Here is a 13,862-nt window from a genome sequence, read left to right as displayed (position 1 = left end):
TTAGCGCTGATGTTGAAAATGGATGAAATGCAGCGAATGCCTAAAGCGTCTGAAAAAATTCAGTACCCGCAGATATATGAAGGTACACAAGGAAGCGGTAAAGTTGAACGCTTCATTCTTGATTGCGAAAGGTGTAAAGATTTGAATGAGTGGACTGAAAAACAGTTGATTAAAAAAGGGTTGTCGTACGCACTGAAAGGTGATGCGTACTTGTGGTACGCGGAAAATAAAAAATTAAATCCAGATAAAGACTGGATTTACTGGAAAGCAGCATTGATTAATCACTTCTCTTCGGAGAGTGACCCGGCCGAAATACGGCAAGCCATGTACGCACGTGTCTTCAAAGAGGAAGACACGGTAAATTCGTATGTTGATGGTTTCCTGAATTGGTTTAATACACTTGATACGAAAGAAGAAGAAAGAGTTTCAGTTCTCGTTCAGGGACTGAAGAAAACCCGAATGGAGTGGTATGGCAAGCTGGTCATATCAAAACCTAAGACTGTTGAAGACGTTATGGCACAGCTGAAAACGCTGTACGCACTGAAAGTGCAACGAGAAATGTACGAAAATGATGACTGTTGTGAGTATGAAGATGACTGTGAATATGTGTACAGTGAGTGTGAAAATGGTAATTTGAATGATGACGACTGTGAATACGATGAAAATTATGAAATCTACAATAATAACGGTAATAAGCCGTACATGATCGGAAATGTCGAAATCGACGTTAACAAATGGCGAACCGATAGCGGTCAGCCGATCTGTTTTAAATGTCACGAGTTGCATCCGGCTAAGTACTGTACATTTAACGGTAAATGGAAAGACGTTTCAAAGGAACCGCCGATTGAAGTGCTTAAGCGTTACAATATGAAACGACTGGAAGCACATTCACTGGAAATACGTACTGTACAATGTGAAGCAAAAGTGAATGAAAATGTGGAAACTGAAATGCGGCAGCACTCAAGTTTGCGGGGCGATCAGTGCCCAATAAGCTACCGCCTGATGCGTTGCAAACGACTGTGGCCAGTCAAGTTTGCGGGTAAGCGGAACTGAAGTATACTGGAAAGTTAGCACTCACTATGCGCCTGAAAAATTTGCACAATGAAAATGATTGATTCAGTGCGAAAAAGATGTGCGAAAAACGAATTAATACCGCGTGGAGTGTCAGTTCAACAGTATCTGACCACTCGGTATTATTGGCATAATATGGAGAAAACTATTGAAAATGTTTTGAAGAAATGTGATAACGCTGAAGTAACTGGAAATGTTGAAAATGTGTCAGATTGTGCTAAAATGCGTGATATTGAGTGCGTAGCTAAACTGTGCAGTAATTTGCAGATCGAAAAAGTTGAAATGTGTCTTACGCAGTCGCAGGGAAAAAGCCCGTGCACTACGAAATGTGTTCAGTACGCGTATAATGGGACTGGTCGACGCATCGACGCAGATGACTGTAAAAAACCTGAATTTATGAATCGGACCAAAGCAGATCTAAAGAACGCGATAATTGTTGATGATCAAGAACTGAAAATGGTGTTTGAAGACAGGTCCAGTGATTTGGACAAACTTCCAAATGCACCTGTGAATTTCTTGGGATTTTATTCCCGAAGATATCCTTTTTAAATGCCGTCATACGGTGATTGTACGTTTACTGACAGAGTCGCATTGGTGACCGCCCAGAGCTGCTATGCTGACTGCTTGCGTTTGATTGTGTTACACATTTTCCAAAAGTGGTGTTTCATTTTATTTTCATTTTTCCATCGCGGATGTTTTTGCTAAATTTTCATCGGCGATTTTCCTTAATTTAATTTGATTTTGCCACTTAAAAAAATTGAAGTTTATTTTACTCCGACGTTTTTCCTGTTTGTGTGTACTCCGACTGCCGTCCCGCCATCTTACTCAGTCTTCCTGCCTATGCTCAGTTCTCCATCCCGTCAAGGATCCTCTCCTCACTTTCCATCTCATTCAGTCACCCCTGGAGGAGGATCAGTCATTCGTTCTTGGACGGTGGATGGAATGCCCGCCATTGCCCAGTCGAGAGCGTGAGAACTCATTTTTATTTAGTTTTCCATTCCTGTTTTTTGCTGTTCTTTTCGTTTCTTTTTGTGTTGGGTTCCCCAATAGCCGTTTGCGGGGGTGACGGAATATAGCAGTACAGTACGTAAAGTGACGGCTTTACTCGTACTTTCTATTATTCGCTGTACTTTCTCGATCTTTCTCTTTTGTGTTCGGATTTACTTTTGGTTGTTTCTACACGGATGCGCCGTGTCTATACAAGTCCCTGAGTGGCAGTACTTTAATCACGAGTTCTCTCACTACGGGTTTTGGCAGTTTCGGAGTTTCTAATTAAATTATCGTCGGAGATGCAGTTCTCGCTTCGCGTAGATTCGTAGACTTAGCTATGCCACATTGAGATTATCAGCTCATACTCTGTCGTTGAGTAGGTCGGTAGGATAGATTATTACGGTAATTATTCCTATCGTACTGATCTCTCCGTCACATCTCTGGTAAAATTGGAGGCTTATTTCATTTGCATACATTTAAGACCAGCAAACAAAAGTCTGGAATTTCCGGCCACGTGAGCTAACGTACATAAATGACAGCTGGGTTGTTGATAGTCCATCGCAGCAGTCAGCCGTGCCGGTGCCCTGTCTGCACGTGGGCGTCTGCTACCTGGCCTATCTGCACAGTAATCCAATTTTCTACAGACCGTGGCAAGTGTGGAAAGGTCATCCTGACGGCCGACAACCCGTGCGGCGTGCGAATATGTATCCCATCAGCAGCAGGGAAAAGCCGAACGCCATCCAAGGTAACACTGTCAACGGGCCAGCTACAGGAGAAAAAGACCCTGTACATCCTGTACCCTGTTTTAACCCTGAACATCAAACATGCTGCTATCTGGTCTGGCATGTAAACAATGCTTAATGCCAAATCGTCAAGCATGTTGAAACATCTCCTCAGTTGTTGATGACATGAATTTAATACCAAATACCTCACTAGCCACTCAAAATAACTTACCCAACTTCCGTAACCCACTTCCTGGACAAATTAAAGCCGTTCAGAACGGATAATGTTTTCAAATAGGAATTGTAAGCTCATACCTGACAATTGCTTTAAACTGAAAACGATGAGCCAAAATTGATTTAACTTATGACCTTACCATGAGGCGTAGCCATTAAAGAAACCCGGCGCAGCAGCGACTTCACAAATCATGCCGGTAAATTCGGTTTCTTCGGACTTCGCTTATTAACAACGGATGCCGCGACTGCTTTATCAGTGAAATTAAGTTCCGAAATCCCTCAACGTCCCGAATTACCGTATTTTTCAAATCTAAGGCCTCCTCCGAAATTGAAGCCTCTTCTATGGTATGGTATAAGTCTCCCCCAACTTCATTCAGTAGCCTCCTGCCCTCCGCCGTATTTGAAGCAGTCGTGATCGACAGCTTCATCGTCGATACGACTGGTGATGACAAAGTCATTTATGTCCGTAGGCGAAATGATTTTGTCACTATTATTTTTTATTGTAAATTTTTTTTAAAGTTTTAATTTTAAATTTAATATTATTATTAATATTGTTGTCGGTAATGTAGCATGAATCTTGTCCCGGTATTTTTTGCAGCTTTAAGCACGTCTGCCGGCTTCGGAAGAAGGCCCGATACGACAAGCATCGTTAAACAACTTTGTGCAGATAAACTAAAATAAATGTGTTTCAGCGTAAGTATTGCAATTTATTAGTACATAGTTTCGCGAATGCGTATTTGCATAAATGCGCAGTTGAAATAAATTCACCTGACATCATATAGCGCATTCGATCGGGCTAAAGCACCAATAACCTCTATTCCAGTAATATTACACACAGTGAGGCCACTTGAGAATTTTTCCACAAACGTGTTTGGATGCAGTGCGACAGAAGCATGGTCAACATTACCGGCATTGACGGCTGTCAACATTTTTTTTATTCCATCGGACTACAGTTTCCTTCATTGCCCTAAACTTAACTTACAGGCAACGCAGCCACGTCTGGCCACTTGAGAGAAAGTTTTCCCAAAAACATGTTCGGCTGCAGTGAACGAGTTCGGCAGAAGCGCAGTCAGCGTTACCGGTATCAGCGGTTGGCGGACAGAGAAAGACTGCTGTGCTTTGCAGACTTCACTGCCAATATAAGCGAGGCAATTATGCAGCTTAGTTCTCAACTTCTCGATGCAGCTCAACTTGTTTTTGTGATCCAAAGTATTGTAGCGAGCGCTCCGAGTAAAACTGTCTGTTAATTGTGACTTGTGCTACTGTTCTGCCAATCGGAATGGCTGCAGGTTTAACGATCACGGGTATGTTTGGATTTTTCATGCTGCTGACCTTTTCAGCGGCTACACCAACTGGCAAGTAGATCGTAAACGTCGCCATCGATTTTTATGTTTTCAGTGTTTAAAATTTAAGGATCTTAATTAGGGTAAAACTAAAAATGTTCAAAAGGCCGAATGCTCAAATTCAGCTTCCACAATATAGAAAATTCTGGTCGAATTTGTGAGTGATATTTCGATGGTTCTTGACAGGATCTGGCTTGTGCGATCCGCGGCTTCCAAACGGATGCGACCTGGTTTCTGGCTCGAGCTGCAACTGCTGTGATACCCAGGAGGAACAGGACCAGTGCACGGAACTAGGAAATGAGTCGCATCAGTACGTCGCCAAAACGAAGAGACAAGCAGAGGCTCCGCGACCTCCACCGCAGCGCCGCTGCAGTGACGACCCGGGCTCCGAACAGTATTCTACGGCGTGTGAACCAGATTTGGGCAACAATTGCGCATGCTGTGGATTTGGAGAGGAGCGACTTTCGTGTGATTTGACGGACTTATGTAAAAACAAATTAAAGGTCTCAGATTATGACTGCAATATCTTCCGTCAACTTCCCTTGCGAGATGGCGTTTCTTTCGGAAGGCGTTAAGAATTTGAAACTTCTGCATGTGAGAAATACTAGGACAGTGAATAATGGTCATTGGTCAACGTTTCTGACTATTTACAACTGGGATAAAAAAATTCACTGTAATTACCTAACTGCAATAAATCATGAGCAACAACGCAGGTTAGTTGCTTATATTAATCGTAAGAACTGGATACGCATCCCACAATATTCACATATTCTGCCCAATGAAAATAAAGAACATTATGCAGAAAATCCTAACCACCAAGACAACGGAAAAGCAAACGCTTCTTTATAGAATCAAATATTTAGCATTTGCACAATCTTGAAAGAATGTTTTCGTTCAAGGTTACGTTCGTGCGTAAGCAAACAAGCAAAGCGACTGTCAAGGTATGAAAAACAAACTATCGGCCGTGTAAAACAACAAAACAAAACATCTAGACAGTGTTCCAGAAGTCGCACTGTTTTTTGACGTTACCGACGGTAAATCGATTAAACTGGTGCGAGAATTCATGCTGATCGCACCGTATTACTAATTCTTGTCTGAATGGGACGCAAGATTAACCTGTGTGGTTAGAATGTACTCAATGCACATATATGAAAATGTAATCCGAACGATAGAAGGACTCATTATGCGAATTACAACTTTTTTCAAGTGAGCCAAGTGAGAGTCACCTGTGCTCATGGAAGCGGGACTTTTGTCGGTGACGTCGTTGACGTCGTCCACAAAAAAAGGTCAAATAAGTGAGCTTTTCTATGCTCGTATATATACATATATGCTCAATATATATATACTTTAGAAGACCTTTACTTCGCCTCGGTCGATTAATTTTGACAGGAATACACAACGTATAGAGTTATTACTGAAGATTTTGTACAACGCACAATCTATTACGAGAGTTCGTTTCAATGAACTTCGTTTTATTAACGATGCGATTAATCGTAAGATGTGCAACGTACTGGTCAACTCATGATCAGATCAACATAAGAAACATCATGCCAGTCGCCAGATTGCAGTACGCACAATTAACAGCAGTATTCCCATTCCGCCACATATTAGTAATATCGCTCAACGTTCACTTTACTCGTACGAGAAACAGTCATACTTAGCACGAGAAATCTCTCGATCATCGAAGACAGGCAACACCACTAGTACAGCAAAGGGTTTCTTGTCACCATCAGCGCAGTACTTTGTGTTTGATGCGTCAGACAGGCGGACACCAGTGAACGCGAGCCTTCGGGCACCTCCGTCGCGTACACGCTCTTCCAGTAAGGCCAATTCAGCCCGCCATCGTAACATTCCATGAGCAACCGCAGCTCCCCGCCACAACTGCACCCACCGCACACGTACAGCTTACCATACAGGCCGAACATACAGTGCCCGTAACGGGGAAAGATCAAGTCATTCACCGGCTCCCACTGGGAGCCGGCCACGCCCAGCTGCAGCCGCTCGCATTTGCTGAGGACGGCCGATCCCGGTCCGACACCACCCGTGACGTACAAGTAGCCGTTAAAGGCTTTGGCTGCAAAGCTGCAGCGCGGCTGCAACATCGCCGGCTACTCGCTCCACTGGTTATTCACCGCGTCGTACATCTCGCCGCTGGCCAGGATGCTGCGGTCAGGACCCTCAGCCGAATATCCACCCAGGATGATGAAGTACTGATGGTTCCACACGTCGAATGCAGCTTCTTTTCTGTCAACGAACAACCCAAGCAATTACTTTTGCGAATGGGTTGTATTTTATAGAGCAATGAGTTGTACTCCGCTATTTCTCCATGTTCCGGTCACTTTCAGTGAATGGTGTCATATTCCGGTCACTGGTACGACCGCACACGTTTCGCACTACATAAATTTCTGCTGATCGCACAACTTGCTTTTTACTTTGCCAATTAAATGGGAGAGGTCGTTTCTATGAAAACCTACCATTTCTGTGAATTTTGTCTTGTTTTGTTACCTGGTGACCGGAATATGAAACTGTATAATTAAAGTGACCAAAATATGAGAAAAAGCGAAGTATACGTTAGCGAGAGAAATGACCAACCTGATGAGGTTGGGATGGCGGATATTATGGTGGAATTGGTGCGTGTCGGGATCGAACATGTAGGAGGCGGAGTTTTGCGTGGTGTCGGTAGCCCAACCGTAGAGGCGACCGTTGATGTTAATCAGCGGATCGATCGTCCCAGTCTTCTGCTCCTCGCATGGCCATTACTGATTCCGAGATGGATCGCAATGCTCACTTACTAATAAGACTCCGAGTGGCTGCTATGCTTCAGCTCTTTACTGTTGGTGGAAATGAAAGAAGCCGTTTCTGCGCACGTCCGTCCAAAGTGGCGCTTGTGATTTCGGCAGGATCAAGGGGCAAAAGTGCCGCATGTATCGGCGCTGGAACTGCATCTCATTTAGTAATTGATTCTTATCTGTCGCACCAATTCACACTGTCAGAGCAAACGTATAAGTATATATGCAAAGACCTGGAAGACGCACAATGTAGCACACGCATCTCGAAAAACGCATTTTTTAAAGGTGTCCGCGACTACATGCGTCATGCATGTCTGAATGTGCGGTTTCCTACTTCAGTCTACCGTGTATGCTTGCGAAAAGCTGTATTTGGCTAATTACAGTAACTGCCAGATTACGCGAAAAAACCGTCTCTTCAATCTCAGGCAAAACTGCTTTCGCATTTTATTTCGCGATATCTTTCTCAAGAAGTTTAGCTAGGATTGATCGGGCTAATCTGTAAGCGCGTATTTTATCTACTAGATCTGCGTCGATAGCGTGAGAGCGAGGTGACACGGTGCCTGCCTGTCTGCATGGACGCGGGTTTGTTGATAAGGAGAAGCTGACTCACAAAGGATCGTTGCCTACAGTGCCGGTGCCGGGTTTCTACATCCACCAATCCACTATCTCTACCACGCCCATCTGATTATCGATTTGGCACTGCCAGACGCGTGTTTTCTGCAGACACCGCGCGCTGCCGCGGTTCTTTGTGTGTGTTTGGCCATATTACTTGCCGAAATTTCTGCTACAATCTGTACGTTCTCGCTATTTTAGCGGAGGTCGGCGTTTCAGATTTAATTAGTCCATTTAAAATTCAATATTAAGTTCAGAAGAGCCCAAGTACACATATTGTACAGTTCCATCTTATACCGCTTTTGACTGCTTTATCTGGTTTCTGTTCCCTATGAACATTTGGCGCTTGCGCGATCCTGCAGTTGTTTGCTAAAGGATATACAGTAGGTAAGTTCCTATCAGACTGGTTTTTTTCCTGATTGTTATATTAAAATTTAAAATTCTAAAATTGATTTCGAAACTTGGAGAAAAATACTGGATGCTTCCGCTGGTTGAAACCCAAGTGTTAAAATTCATCCCTAACACTTCTTGTACTGTATGTAGCGGATCGGATCATGGAGAATCAGCCCGAGAATGTGGGGAAGCGCAAAGCGGAGGACGCTGGTAGCAGTACAATCAAGATTATCTGCACCAAACCGGATGCTGACCGTGACCGCAGCGTGAGCGGTGGCGGCGGTGAGCCACGCGCGTCGTCGTCGTCGTCGTCGCAGCAGTTAGTAGCGGTGGTGACGGGGCAGTTTACGGTGTACAGTCCCTGGTCGGCGGTGGAGGCGTTGGGGCAGCCGTGGCGCCGACAGGACAACCAGTGCCACCTCCGTCTGCCGGCCAACATCGATCCGTGGTCAGCGCATCTGGTCCTGCAGGCCGCACTCCATCCGCGTTTGCCGTTGGACGCCGGTCGCGCTAATCGCGATGGCGCGGGTACGGCCCGGCAGCTGCAGGAGGCCGCGGCATTTCTCAGGATTCCCCTGCCATCCACCCTTAATGCTGCTGAAAGTAAGCACCGCGTCTCGACGTAGTAGTTACTAAAGGGAAACTCTGGAGATTAACGAAAGTGCCCCGGTACATGCCACTGTACCAAGATCGTATCGTACAATAATTATAATAATAAATAATTGTATTATATTTATAATTGTCGTTATATTTATAAATATATTTATAATTGTATTACATTTATAATTATGTATTATAGTATTATAATTATCGTACAATAATTGTATAATTACTGAAAAGCCGTGTTGGTTTCGTATTGTATGTCCTGGGTTAGTTTTATCTCATAAAATCAAACCAAGAAAAGTATAAAATTTTCAAAATGTCCCAAAAATTTTCCATTATCCTGAAAAGCTATCTTCATCAGTGAATAAGTTGGCTAGTGTAATAAAAATAATGATAATAATAGTAGTTGTGCCTTATGAAGCGGATTTTGGTAATGGGCGTATGCTGTGTCCGGCAGTTTTTAAAATCCCATGCTGCGTACATAAAATCGAGGCAAATGAGTTACTTGTCTATTCTTAGCCGCATATTGGGCGTATTCCCGGTTTCAGGTTTAAGGATATTCGTCCAGATTATTTGGTTGCAGAAACGTTGCAGAATATGCGTAAGCAAGAAGTTGCAAAAGATGTGCACGATCTTACTATCATGTGCCGGGTTCTCTAGAACATTCGCCAGTATTCAATTACATATAAAACGCTTGTCAATGCGTTCAATGGGTAGCATTCACTGCAGTGGCAGTATTTGTTTCTCTGCATCGTAGATACACCGAAAACAGTCGTGAACAAAACAGTCGTGAACAAGAGGGTCCAGACTACCACGCCGCAAGCTACCGTGCCGAAGCCGAGCAGCGCCAGCGCGTCGGAAAGTGTCAACCAGAACCGAGTCCCGGCTGACTCCACCCTGATAGGCGCGCGTCTGTCGCTCAGTGAACTACTGGCCGTCATTCGGCAGGATTTCCTCCCGCTGTCCAACGAAATGGAGGTTTACCAGGTAAAATGTCTTAAAAACCTGAGAAAACATAGAAAACTTTATGGTACCTAAGAAAAACATAATAACTAGAACTAGAATAAAGCCTTAAACGCATTAGCCGTCTGTTTAAAAAGCCTTTAGCGTGGCAGCCACCTTTAAGGTCACTTACTGTCTTGCCTACTTGTTCCAGAAAGTGATGAACTGGTTCCACGTGGATTATCCGGCGCGCTGGACGTCGGAGAACTTCAAGGCTGTTATGCCGGAGATTCGCTGGGATCTTTTGCCTGAGGTTCTGCCTGTGGCCATCCTTACCGCCGCCGGACCGCTGCGCGATGCTCTGCTGGAACTAGAAACCTGCGTCTTCCCGCCGGCCGCCGTCCGTTACACCGCCGCGCCACGCGAGCGCATCTTCACCGAGGTGGCTTGCCTGTTCTCCGCTGACCGGCACACCGCCAGCCTGCGCCTGTACGACATGCGCCAGAACAAGCTGCTCGCTATTCCGCTACCGGCTGAATTACAGACGTGGAACACAATGAAAGAGATGGGCCCGGTAGTGGGCAATCGGGTGTGGTTCCGCGTGGAGCATGGTGCGCAGCTGCGTACCTACGCGTTGGCAATAGAGGGCACTGATGCATCGAAGATGTCGCTGGAGCAGTTGTGCGAGGAGCCGCTGACGGGCGCCGCCTCACCGCTGGTCAGCCTCAACGGTCGCGTGTACGGCTGGAACACCGGCGCCACCCGGAACACGGCCTCCTACGCCTTCGATCCCGTTACGCGCCAATTCGACCGCGATATCCAAAACCCCAAGCAGATGAGGTGGGTGCTGTAGCATATATTTGGGCTTTTTTGGGAAGCAGTGAGTGCATTTTGTATGAGCAGTTGAGCACAGAATCGTTTGGTTGCATTTTATACGGAAACTCTCTTTTAACAGGCAACAGGCATCAGAATACATATGGTACAAATAATAAAGGCGGTGGACTTCGTCAGGTTATTAGCAAATTCAGTTTACCCCCCAAACTTTTTTATTTAACGCAAACGGATTACCGATTCAGAATCAGCGAATTTTTTTAACCTACACACGCACACGTTACGTAGAGCATGCTGCAGAGTATGCGACGATTTCCGTATACCAGACTCTGTGGTGCATACAAATCGCGCGACTACAGTACATTTTTTGCTGTATCTTTACGCAGCCCATTATAAATCTGGCTTGTACAATATATACGTTTCGCGGTTGCTAAATCGGTAGCTTTTTTCAATCAGTTGATTGGTTGGCAGGAAGGAAGCGGGCTTCGACGTCTGGCAAGAGGGGCCGCATCATTACTTCATCATCTGCGGCGGATATCCCGCCAAGGGCCGTCAATGCAACATCCTGGCCACGGGCGACATATACAACGCCGGGACAAACCAGTGGAGCGAGCTGCCGGCTATGCGAGAGGCGCGCTGCAGTTTCGCCGCCAAAGTCCACAACGGCTATCTGTATGTGACGGGCGGTGTGGGACGCGACTCGACCGTCCTCAGCAGTTGCGAGCGGCTGCAGTTGGGCGTGGCCGGCGCCCAGTGGCAGCCCCTGCCCGGCCTGACCGTGCCGCGGTATGGACACAGTATGTTCGTTCTGAAGGACAAACTGTTTGTATGCGGTGGGTGCTGCCGCGACGGAATGGAGCTTACCTCCATGGAAGTGTACACCGTCGCGGCGCATCGCCGGAGTATGGGGTATCCGGTCGGGGCCCGTGGGGCACGCTCCTCCCCGGTGTCGGCCTGTGTGACGCTCACCGTCAACAACAAAGCGCTGCCGTGATCTACTGGAAGAATGGCTGGGTGGAGCCAACGGACAGGCAGCGACTCCGTCGCCCGGGAAGAAATAATCAGCTCTTTGACGGGAAGTTTGCATATGTTTAGACTAACTGGTTATTTGACCTTCGAACCCAAAGAATAGGCGTGACTGATACCACTGCACTATAAATTGTACACTATGCCGTAGGCATGGACTCTCATTACATTATACTGGTTAACTGTGCGGAATGAATGCTTTTACTACGTTTATGCTTTAACGTGACTTACAGATATGTTTCTTAAGTTTGTTGACTTTTGCGTAACTGAGTGAAAAACGATTCCTGAGAAAATGACCAGCTGTAAATTCGGTATCGATATCATTTTGTCAGAGACCGCTCACTCGAGGCGGTAGACACCTCTTGTGGCTTTCTCTGTCGCCCGCCCGCACACGGCAACGCCGTTCGTGCCGCGCTATTACGCTGCTTACTCAGCGTATACTTTGTCTACGCTGACCAATCAGCGCATTCCTCTGCACTCTTGGGGGCGGAGCCCTGCGCCTACGGGCGATTCCATGCTTTGCAGCATCAGCTGTTGCATACCCGCAGCACGCGGAATCATTATCACGATTCCTTGATAGCGCACTGCAGGCACTTTTTCCACAGCTTTTCCCACATTGGGTTTTCTGTTGGTTTTGTGTTGTTGTTGTTGCTTTATTGTACCAATAAAGGCGATATTTGCCCCATTTTTCATCTGCCTCTGTGTCATATCTGACATGGTAGCAGTATCGTTCGGTTTTTCTTTCCTGGAACCTCTGATCTCCCAGTGAAGGCATCACCGGTCGAACTACGCTGATTGCCTATAAGTAGGCCAGCCATCCCGCGACCACATCTCCTGCATCATACAGACTTCATTGGAAGTCTGCTGCGCGACGGATTATTCATACGGGTCGATGCCTATAAGTAGGTCCCCCGCAGCTTTGGCTCCCCGCTCAAAAACTGAGTTGGGTACGTCGCTGTTGACCAAATAAGCACCCTACCGGGTTGCGTTGATACGGGTCAGCGTCTATAAGTAGACCTCCCGCAGCTTTGGTTCCCGGCGCAAAACTGCGTTCGGTACGGTCCTGCCACACCATTACGCCCTATCGGGTGCGCTGCGGCCCTTACGATAGAAAAGGGTGAAGGGGAACGACGGAGCAGCAGTTTGGAGCGAACAAACCGCCGGTAAGACCTGCTGTGGCGTCGTAGGTTTTCGTAGAACTTTCAAAAATTGGAGGTTTCCGCGTAGAACCTAACTTTAAAATTCTATAACTTTCGAACCTGTGGTCCGATTCGCTTAAAAATTACATTTTCGGATTCCTCGAGAAATTTTACACTAGAATTGTGTAACGTTACTCTCGCAAAATTTTTCTTTGATTTTTACCGAATTATCGGCGAAAAACAACCGCCATTTTGTCCAGCCGGAATTTTCGCGAAAAAGTCGCGTGACGTCAGCGTGGTTATTTTCCATAAAATTTTGACCAATCAGAACGCGTGGGAAACTTCCCCGTGTTATAACAGTCATAGTGACTCATACTTTTTTTGCATTTTTTGCTCACGGCACGCTACTCGTGACGTAGAGCTTTTTGCAAAACCATTTCGTACGTGACGTCACACTGGTCAGTAACGTAACATAGGGCCATAGGAAGCTAACGCTGAACCTGAGCTCTAGCGCACCTGACCAGCACCAACCCGCGACAGCCAACTCAACGTTCCGGTCCGGACCAAGACCAAAGAAATTTTCTAAGTCCCAATACCATGGGCCAGATTGAAAGCGCCTTGGCCAAGGTGATGCCATACACCAGCCATGAGCAACTCCAACGGAGATTGCTCAGTCCTATGGACGGGCGCCAACCCAACGAATATAAGAAGCAACTGGGGAAGAACTATGCCACACGCGACCCACCGGGAACTTACGGTTTCCGCAGGGCCAAACAGGGCGGTTCTGAACCAGACGAGCCAAACTCGGCCGGCTCAACGAGTTCGGTCGAGGCCAAAGCCAGGCGGGACAGACAAATCCTGCCGGCCGACTTGGAGACAAGTGATGAAAGTCTGGACGCCACCCGGGACGACACATTCCAGGAGGCATCCGACGAACTGTCCGAGGCCAACCAGCCTCTGGACAGCCAACCTCGTGCCGAGAGGACGGCCCAGGCCAACAGTGCCCTCGGGACTTGGCGCAACAACCGGCCATACCTGGCTCGGGCCAAGTCCAACTTGAGGCGCCGACGGCGGCCACAAGTGAGGATAAGACACGCACTGATGGACCAGGGCCAAACAACTTGGCCCGGTCCAACCTTGACGTCCAGGATCTGATAACAAGTCCAA

The 13,862-nt window shown here is 46.6% G+C and overlaps 1 protein-coding gene across 1 annotated transcript; it reads left to right on the top strand.

The window, feature by feature from the left end:
- Window positions 1–8,031: 8,031 nt before the first annotated feature.
- On the top strand, window positions 8,032–11,524 carry LOC129601753 (kelch-like protein 3). Its single transcript, XM_055500626.1, has 5 exons — window positions 8,032–8,148; window positions 8,305–8,757; window positions 9,515–9,744; window positions 9,914–10,539; window positions 11,002–11,524. The coding sequence occupies exons 2-5, from the start codon at window positions 8,316–8,318 to the stop codon at window positions 11,522–11,524; spliced, it is 1,821 nt and encodes a 606-aa protein (XP_055356601.1). The 5' UTR covers window positions 8,032–8,148; window positions 8,305–8,315.
- The last annotated feature ends 2,338 nt before the right edge of the window (window positions 11,525–13,862 follow it).

Source organism: Paramacrobiotus metropolitanus, unplaced genomic scaffold (genome assembly GCF_019649055.1).
Source record: "Paramacrobiotus metropolitanus isolate TYO unplaced genomic scaffold, Prichtersi_v1.0 Parri_scaffold0000273, whole genome shotgun sequence".
NCBI classification, from domain to species: domain Eukaryota; kingdom Metazoa; phylum Tardigrada; class Eutardigrada; order Parachela; family Macrobiotidae; genus Paramacrobiotus; species Paramacrobiotus metropolitanus.
The sequence above is the reverse complement of the archived record's forward strand: the minus strand, read 5'-3'. Positions and strand labels throughout refer to the sequence as shown.